The sequence below is a fragment of the Haemorhous mexicanus genome, chromosome 9 (genome assembly GCF_027477595.1).
Source record: "Haemorhous mexicanus isolate bHaeMex1 chromosome 9, bHaeMex1.pri, whole genome shotgun sequence".
Taxonomy (NCBI): Eukaryota; Metazoa; Chordata; class Aves; order Passeriformes; family Fringillidae; genus Haemorhous; species Haemorhous mexicanus.
The window spans coordinates 28,201,233-28,210,781 of record NC_082349.1 but is presented as its reverse complement, the minus strand read 5'-3'; the positions used below and the strand labels follow the sequence as shown (position 1 = coordinate 28,210,781).

Below are 9,549 nucleotides of genomic sequence, written 5' to 3'. Positions count from 1 at the left end.
TTTCAAATCTCTGCTGTGGGCCAGCAGAGTGCCTTTGGAGGCAGGGGGAGTGGGAGGCTGGGGCTGGTCAGTGACTCACAGTGCTCCTGAGCCATGCTGGGTGATATCAGCAAAGCCAAACCCCTCGGGGAGATCCAGCACAGCAGCTGGAGCCCCCCACGGGTGCCCACCCGGATAAGGGGATCTCTCTGGAATTGGCTCTGCACCCTGGCAATGCCAGCCCAGGGCCGAGACCCATGGGGCCTGGCACTCACCTGGTGCTTGGGGGAGCCCAGCAGGGTCTGGGACGAAGCAGCTGCCACTGCTGTGCTGACACTGTGTCCCTGGGTGGGGACAGCATGTGACTGCCACGTGTGGTGGCACCACCCACGGTGCAAAGGACAGCTCAGCCCTGCCCAGGTGGCCCAGACTTCGCCGCAGGGCAGTGACTCTCCGGGACAGTGACTGTCCTGGGCAGTGACTCTCCTGCCTGCACAGCTGTCCTGGCAGGACCCGCCATGGGACCCGCCACGTCACTGTCACCAGCCGGCCCTGCTGCTCAGAGGGGACCTTGTGCCATGGAGTCATCCCCCAGCCCTCCTGGGAGCTGTCCTGGCAGGGATAAGCAATAGCTAAGGTCAAGAATACAAAAGTCCTTTGTGAGCATCTAAATTCCCACTCTAGGTTCTGCGCCATGAGACCTCCCTCACCTCACAGTTTGGTGTCCCCAAGTGCCACTGGCCTTTGGAGAGGCTGTGGGGTGGTGAGTGCTCTGAGCCCATCTGCTGAGATGCAGGGATGAGGAGCTGGGTGCCATGGCCCTACAAACTCTGTGTGTGCTGGGGCTTGGCTCTGCCCTGCCCTCTGCAAAGGGACCCTGCTGCAGATTTGTTTAGAGTCTGCCTCCTCTCAATGTTGGAATACACTGCTGAAGTTGTCTGGAGGGAAGGCTGGAAAAGGTGACAGGCTGGGACTGAAATAGCTGGGATTGATCTGGACCTCCACTGGAGATATCTGAATATCAAAGTATGCAGGCACTGCTCCCCCACCACTGGCTCGGGCTGCCTCCAGGTGTGTCTGCAGGACGGGACCATCATTTGTGCTGCAGAAATAGGCTTCCAAATAACTGAGCAGCACACTCTGCTACGGGTCTGAGCCAGCCTGAGGCTGCACAGAGGAGGATGGGTCCTGTGCCTCTCCCTGTCCCTCAGACAGGGCTCTTCCCCTGTGTCACCCCACAGGAATGACAGGGCACAGCTATGGATCCCTGGGCCTCGTTTCCCTGCCAAGCCATCCCCCAGCCTTCCCCTTTGACCCTGGAGCCAAACCCTCCCTCCACAGGAATGTTGCTCAGGGAGGGGGGAGGTTGGCACAGCTCCAGCTGCTGCATTTTTCCATGTCCAGAGATGTCTCCTGCCTTAAAAGGCCCCATGACAAAGGCTGTGCCTGCTCTCCTGCAGTCACCTATTTAAGGATTGTTTGGATTCAGTCCCCAGCACGGACTGGGACAGCACCAGTCCAGAGCCTTGCAGCTGGGCTGAGCCCCCTGGGGGGATACTGGGACAGACAGGGCTGGTTGCCCTGGGAGCCCAGCAGGGCCTGCCCATGGTGCTGCTCCAGCTCTCCCAGGCTCTCCCTTTCCTGTGCGCAGGTCAGATTTCCTGAGCTGAGGAGGTACCAAGGCTGCTGGAGAAACCCTGCTCAGAGCTCACAGAGCAGTCCAGGCAAATGAGATTGGGTCTGAGAAGCCCACACTGGACTGGCATCTGCCATGTTTGGATTTGCTGAGCCCAGAGAAAAAGGGGGAGAAAGATGGGAAGGCTGAGGATCTGGGGCAGGAGAGATGAGATGTGGAAAGACACGTGCCTGCAGGGATTTGACCTCTGGAACACACAGCCGTGGGGGGGCTGTGAAACTGAGCTCCCTCGCTCCTGGCATTCCCTGACGGTCAGCATGGATCCCTGCAGCCCTCTGGCAAAACAGCCTCCCCAGCACCCGGTGTGGGCTCTGGAGAAAGGGACAAGCCAGCCCAGCCCAGGGCCTGGCCAGCTCCAGGGCAGTAGGTCAGCAGGGCCTGTTTTGCAGGGGAATTCACCAGGGTCAAGCTGTCACATAGTACAGATGTTTTTTGGTTTTTAATTGGCTTTAAAAAAAGAAAACCCCTAGGAAACTACGGCCAAAAATGACATCAGCAATGTGCTCTGTCAGTTGCAGGGTGCTCCAGGGTAGGATGAGTCCAAACTTCAGCTGCTCAGGTAAGCTCAGCTTGACCTTCAGCTGTATGTGGCACATCTCTAACACAGAGATGCAGGGAGGAAACCAGACCTTGGAGATAAAATCATAAAACTGCCCATGGGACATGAGTGCCCGCTGTCATGGAAGCTGGAAGGTGAAAACTGGGATTTGGGAACAAGGAGGGTCTTACGGTGCACATGGGTGTCTCCAAGACCTGGCATAGCCGGGCTGGGGCTCCAAAACAAAGCTTTGCACAGTGTTTTCTCACTCTGTTCCCCCTTGTTTAGCCCTAAATGTGTAGTGTAGGGATGAGATGTGAACTGCTGACCCAGCTCTTCCACAGTTGCAGGTGGCAGAACACTGAAAAACCCAACTGCCCAGAGGGTAAAAGCAACGTCCCCCCAGGGGCTGGAGCCCCACAGCAGCTCCCCTGCTCCAACTCTGCCCACCCTGAGCCTCCTACAGCAACCGCTTCCCTCCCCTTGCAGCCCTGGGACACCGAGTCAGAAGTGTGAAGGGACTCAGAGTTTCTAACAAGGTTTTTAGTGTCTGCCACGGAGATATTTTTGTTCTTTACATGGGGAGGGGGATACTGGATGAAACTGTGTATGCAAACACTGTTGGTTTTTCTAGGAAGTGTAGCAGGGGAAATACTTGCTGTGCACAGGTCAAGAAGAGGTTGCAACTCCCTGTTTCAGCCTGGTATGCGGTGAGAGGATCCTCCCCTATGCTCCCCTTCCCATTTGCCTAGTAAAGAAGTAAAGAAGCTTTTGTTCAAGCACAGCATGGCCACAGTATGGAAACACAGTGATTTCCCAGGAGATATTCACACCAGGAGCCCTCCCTGCCCTCTTCCCTGGAGCTCCAAGCAGGAGCCCATGTGCTCAGTAAGGACAGTGATGTGGGGCTGAGGAGTGTTTCACACCTGAGTGCTTCTTCCTGCCCCAAACCACAGGGAAGGCGAGCCTGGTGTGCCTGTTCCCCTGGAGCCTGAGTCCCTGAGGAGTGACACTCCTGCTGCCAGCCCCCCCCTACCCCTCTGCCTATTTTTAAATATCTGGCAGGGAGGGGATGGAGCCAGGTGGGAATTTAGTTTATTTTAGCAGTGGGCAGAAAGGGGGAAGGGAGGCAGCTGAGCCTATGGGGCTCCCTGTGTGTGCCTGGTGAGCCCTTTTGGGCCCTCATCCCCAGCACTCGGATCCAGCAGAGGTGCTGGTGCTCCAGTGTGGGCTGTGCCACCCGGCCATGCTCCTGGCACTGCTGCCCAGGGCTCTGAGCCCCCTCCAGCCCGGGGATGTGAGGGGGGTGGGTCTCAGGTTGGGGTTTGTGCTGAGAAAGCCATGGATGCCCTGCCCTGCTGGACCAGGTGCCTGTGACATCCCCCACTGTGGCCTTGACTTGCCCAGAGCCATAGAGGAACCCGGCCCTGGGCTGCACCAGGTGCTTTCCCAGCCCTTCCTCTCACCCCAGGGGCAGAGTGAGAAGGAGGAAGGGGAAGCTTCAGCCCACGCTGTCCTCCCAGAAATGACGGCTAAGAAAAACCTCACACTTTCATAGTGAAGTTTTGCAGTTTCTTGGTTTCTGCAGTGAAATTTCATTTTTCTTTTCCCAGGGGAGCTCAGACAGCAGGTGTTGGGAAGCACCAGGGGCACCAAGGCACCTACCATGGTGGGTTCACCCCACTGGAAGCCCCCAGGCCCACACCACACTTCCATCATGAGAGCATGAATTAATTTGGATTCTCTGTGTCACGGTTGTCAGCAGCCTTTGGACCTTCCCCATTCCATCAGCCCCATTAGAAGGCAAGAGAAGCTCCCCAGTGGCTGACCATGTTTGTGTTCTCCAGCACCAGGGCTCTGCACTGGTGTCACAGCATTGCCAAGGTGCTGCTCCAGTTGTGCCTGGAACACCAGCCAGCCAGGATAAGGTGGATCCCTTCCCCAGGAAGCCATTTTCCATCTATTCCCAAGCACTGGTTGTAGGACAGAGTGTTTGCTGTCATGCAGAGGCTCTGTGGCTCTGCAGCAGGGCCAGGAGATGCTGCAGCTGTACCCTGCCTGGGCATCCCTGCTGCAGCAATCATTTTATCTCCTATTTCTAGGCAAAGTTAAAATTTAGTCACATGAAATGAGAAACCAAAATACAAACATTTTCAAAAGTGACATTCCCACCTCAATTCGTTTTCTTCATCTTACATGAAGTTTCGTCTTCCAGGTTTTGAGCTAAAACCCCACTAAGTCCCCACTAAAGAGGGGGCTCAGAGCCAGGTGGAGGAGACCTGGCCCTGGCTGTGCCCTGCAAGAGCTGCCCAGGGGCTGTCACAGGTGCTCCTGGCTCCATCCTGCTTTGGGAGCAGTGGCACTGTGCCAGCCGTGCCACAATTCCGGGCTCTTTCGGGCTGGGGCTGCTGGCCGCAGATCTGAGGAGCGGCGCTCCTGCTCCAGGTCAGGCAGCCCCAGCCGGGTGTCACCGTGTCCCTGCGCGCCGAGGCTGCCCGGCGCCAGCCCACGTTCATTAACCCTAACCACGTTATTAACCCTAGACAGGCTCCGTGCACAGAGCGCTCAGGTGAGCCCGCCTGCAGGATCAGGCGGGAATGTGCCGCTGGATCAGGCGGTCACTGTGACCGCGGGACTGTCTCGGCACCTCCGGGATTTCAAGGAGTGTGGGAGTGGGAATCAGAGCCCGTGCGGGGCCATGTCCCCATCTGGGAGCACAGAGGCACGGCCCGTGTGTCACAGGCAGTTTGCTGACTGATGAAAGAGCAATTACCTGCTCAGCTGGAGGCGGAGTTGCTCCTGTTTGATTTTCCAAGGAAAACGATTCCAACCTTTATTTTTTGCACAGCCTTCCTTTCGGTGCGAATCGCCGAAGATATAAAAGAAATTGAGGGTTTTTTTACAAGTTTTGTGCTGGTTTGCTGGATTCTCTCCTGCAAGTGGTTAACGGTTCATCTGAAGTCAGAGGAAGGTCTCTGGAGCAATTTTGCAATTTACAGCTTTTCCTCTACCAAGTAAGAAACGGTCAGGAAATTAAACAGGAAATTGAGTCTGGAAGGAACAAAAGTTGTGTTGTCAGAACCTGCTTATGAAAGATTTAGTTTATTTTAACCAGTAAGGAGCCAAGATCAATAGTCAGAAGAGGAAGGAGTTTGTGTGAATTAAATCACACGTGAAAAAAAAAAAGGAGAATAAAAAGGCAACACTTGGGAAAACAAGAAGCCTTTGTAAAGAGCTGATAGGGATGAATGGGAGAGAAGGCTTTGCCCCTGCAGCAAACAAATGCTGCAAAGTGCTGAAAGGCAGAAGCCCAGGGTGTACCCCAGGGTCAGGTGTCTCTCCAGTAGTCCTAAAATGCCCATATCTCTGGGGGACACTCTACAGCCAGGCCTGTTGGAATGTTGGGGTGCAATTGACAAGCACTGCCCCATCACTGTGCAGGTAAAACAGCACCACCTCCTCCTTCCTGCTGCCTCTAAGGTGTCCCTTGGGTGGCCTCCTCCAGCTTTCCCTGCCTGGAGTGCCAAGCACCACAGCCCAGGTTTTATCCCTGGTCAGCAGAGTGATGTTCCCTGCCCAGGGGATGCAGGGTGAGCTCAAATTCAGCCCCAGGACGTCACAGGAACTGCACCAGCTCGCCTCCTCCTGGGGTTTTCCATGAGAAATCTGGCCTAGAACAAGCAAAAGAACCCCTACCACAAACATGCAGCACTTTTTGAGAATTGCATACTAATATTTGCTCCCTGGTAACCCCACAGGCCACTGGGTTTAGGTTAATTAGGGGCTCTAGTTAGGAGATTGGGTAATCTGTCATTTTTTGACTCTTGAATTGCTCATCAGCGGTTGGGAAACAAGCTTAGCAAGCACTGCTACGTGGGTATGGCAGAGGTGGGGACATCAAGACCCTGCCTGGCTGATCCAGGCTCTTCTCCGGGACTGACTTGAAGGGGCTTTTCCTCCAGGATCCCAGCTCTGTAAAGCTTCCACGGAAATGATGTGTCCCCTGTGACAGCTCTTTGGCTGTGTTTGGTCTAAGCTGTGCTTACTCCTAACGGGATCACAGTGTGTGGGAGCTGTGCCAGGAGGGAGCAGCCCCATGGGCTGAGCCAGTGCGGCTTCAGAGCCTTCTCCAGTGGTCAGGGAGGCTGCAGGAATTCCTGCCCCTGGAATGGAAACACGCCCAGCCGTACCCCATGGCAGCACTGAGGCCAGGAGCTCTGGCTGGCAGTACTCAGCAAGAGGTTAATGAATGTTTACCAGCTCTTCCAGCAGCCACATCAGCAGATGTTTGCATTTCCAGCGCTTCATGGATGGATGCTCCGGTCCTGGCTGTGTCCAACACGTACTGTGTGGCCAAGGCCGTGTGTTGGGATGGGCAAATGGCCCGAGGCACCCCCAGCCTGGTGGGGAGAGGCTCTCCTGGACCCGGTTCGAGCAGCAGCGGGTGGGGTGGGACTGCGCTGCTTCTGCACCTCTGGGCATTTCAGAGGGTCAGGGAGTGCCAGGTGTTAACGAAGGCACCAAGTTACAGGGTGAAAAATCAGGGAAAGAACTGACTGACTGCATTCACGGCACCCCACAGCTCTGTAAGGGCCGGGTTATGAGGCTGGAGCTGCTCTGGGGCAAACAGCAGCTGTGACCTGCTACTGCTGCTGCCGGGATCGCCGTGATTCACGCCCTTCCTGCGGGCTGAGCTGTCCCTCCTCGGTCAGAGTCCTGCCATGTGCACGTTTCCAGCGTGGCACGCTCCTGCCTCACCGCCCTGCTCCCTGCAGGGCTCCCGGGCCGGGCCGGGCCGCTCGCCCCCGCTCCCCCCGCGCTTCTCTCACCGAGAGCCCCGAAGCTGCCGGTGTTTTTGGCAGGAGTGAGCCGCAGGGAAGGTTTTCCTGCCTAAGTGTGGAGACCAGCGCTGCGGAGGGGCAGGTTTGAGCCGGGTTACCCACACAACGCCTCGTGTCTTTTGGTAACAACCGGGGTGTTCTTCTACCGGCCCGGTGCGGGGAGGCTCCTCGCTTCTATCCCACATGCTAACGGGCCTCCACTCCCTGAGCGTCTCCCAAGAGCGCTCCCCGCTCGGCCCCCGATCCCACGATGGATACAAATGTGCGCTGACACATCTCGGGCGCGCCCACGAGCCCGGGGTGAAGCCGGGCCCCGCTACCCCTCACAGACCCCTCAGGGCGACGGGAAATGGCGGCGGGGACCCGCACTTCGGCCCTTTCCAGCCCGGAACTACAACTCCCGGCAGCCCCCGCGCGGCTATTCCCACTGCGGGCCTCAGCGCTCGGCAGCCTGCAGGAAGCCTGATCAAAATAAAAAACAAATAATTAAGAGATGTCACTTGGGCGCGCCGGTGCTTGAAATGCCCCTGGAAACGGAGGCAGCGGCGCGCCTCAGCCGCCTCGCGGCCGGTGGTTTGGCCGCCAGCCGTCGTTTATCACTATGGCGATTTCCCTTTAACGGCTTGTTTGCCGCGGACACCTCACAGAGCGGGGTCCTTGGCGGGGCGGAGAGAGGCGAGCCCGCTGCCCAATCGGCGGGGTGGGGAAGCGGGGCCAGCCCGCGAGGCTCTCAGCCCATTGGCTGGCGGCGCGGAGCGGGTGACGCGCATCCTTCCAGCTCAGCGCGGGAGGCGGTGGAAGGGGCGGGGCGGGGGACCCGGCCCGGCGGGCAGTAACGGCCGCGCGCGCGCGGGGAGGGGCCGTGCGCAACAACGGCCGAACCCCCTCAGCGCCGCCGCTGCTCGCAGGAGGATGCGCCGCCTCGGCCCGGCCGCGCCAGCCAGACCGGCGAGACGATGAGGGAGCCGCCCCGCCGGCCCCTGGCGCTGGGCTCCTGCCTTCTACTCTGCGCCCTGCTCTGGTGAGTGCCGGCCTCTCAGCCGCGCCCGCTGCCGCGCTGGGAGCGCTCCCTGGGCGGGCTGCGGAGAGCCGGGGGTCGGGGGATGCGGCAGTCGCAGGGCCGGCAGGGTCGGAGGGGAGCTGTGCAGAGGGTCCGGTGCAGCCCCCAGCCCGGGCAGGGACACCTGGGGCAGATGACCCAGGAGCGCTCCCGGGTGCGTTTTGAGTGCCTCCAGCGGGAGGAACCCCGCGGCCTCCCCGGACAGCCCGGGAAGGTGAGCGCTGCCTCCGGGGCTGCCCGGGGTGGGTTCCCGTGCAGTGACACCCTGAGGAGGTGGGGCGCTGCCCGGATGGGTTCCCGTGTAGTGACACCCTGGGAAGGGGACAGCGCTCGGCAGGGCCATTCCCGCTGCCAGGAGCGGCAGTGGTCACCCGGCGGTGGCAGGTGAGGGCTGACCCCACACACCGAGGGTCAAACGTGTGTGTTGTTGTCTCTGTGCTTTTACCGGAGGCATCCTTGCATTTCCAGTTTGAGGCTGAGCTCTTGCCCTCTTCTGTGGAAGATCACGGTGCCTTATTCTTGAAACCCTTTCTCTGAGTCTGTCAGGAGTAGTGTTAAGTTGAGCCAAATGAACTCTCTTATTTTTGAATCTATTATGCCTTTGACAGCGTTTTTATAGTGATTACCTGAACTGTATTTTGTTCCAGCATCCCCTGTTTGCTTTCTTCTCAAACTTCCTTTAAGACAAGACATTCAACAGAATACAAATATTAGTAGAATGTATTTCTGTATGGTAAGTTCCAACCTTCTTAAACTTTGGCCCTCTTTGAACTTGGTGAGTCACTGTTTGAGAACTGATAGCCAGCTTGAACAGAAAACTGCAAATATTGCAAATGGAACAGCCACACTCGGGTGTATTACTACAGCACAGTTCCTGTAGATTGTTCAGATAGTCTGCTTAAAAAAAGAAGTCATCCTCAGCTTCTGGCTTGTATCACAGTTGGGTGAAGAGTGGGAGCCCAGGCACGTCTATTTTACCCAAGCAAATGTGCTGCTGGTGCTTGTGTTACTGTGTTTGGACAGTCCTGAAGCAGCTTTGGTTCGTGTCATCACGTTTTGGGGTTTGGAAACAAAAGCACTTCTGAAAAGTGCTTGAGAACTCAGTTGCTGTGTTTACACTTAGCAAAATTTAAAACAAATAAACCTCTTGGCCACGTGGGTTTGATCAGGTGAGCTGTGAGCCTCATGAACTGTCTCCAGACAGCTTTGCTTTGCTTTTACTCCTTGGACAGTGAAGTTCTGGCAGGATGTTTTAGTTGTATAGCTAGGATTCTTATTTGGAAAGCAGTTTTTGTTTCTTGGTTAGAGTGCTTTGAGGGCTGACAATCTGTTCCTGCCTCCAGGTAATTTGTCGGTGGAATGGGTTTTTCACTTAATGATCAATAGGTGATCAGGCTGTTCTTTTTTTTTTGTTGCTGTGTTCTTAGTCTGCTCT

General features: G+C 56.8%; 1 protein-coding gene across 2 annotated transcripts in view; it reads left to right on the top strand.

Moving 5' to 3' along the window:
• The first annotated feature begins 7,890 nt into the window (after positions 1 to 7,890).
• The window catches only part of SUCO (SUN domain containing ossification factor), a 39,776-nt gene continuing 38,117 nt past the window's right edge, over positions 7,891 to 9,549 (top strand). For both annotated transcript variants that reach the window (XM_059854653.1, XM_059854651.1), the window contains exon 1: positions 7,891 to 8,075. In XM_059854653.1, the coding sequence (XP_059710636.1) occupies positions 8,011 to 8,075 (65 nt within the window). In that variant the 5' untranslated portion in view covers positions 7,891 to 8,010. The remainder of the gene's footprint in view (positions 8,076 to 9,549) is intronic.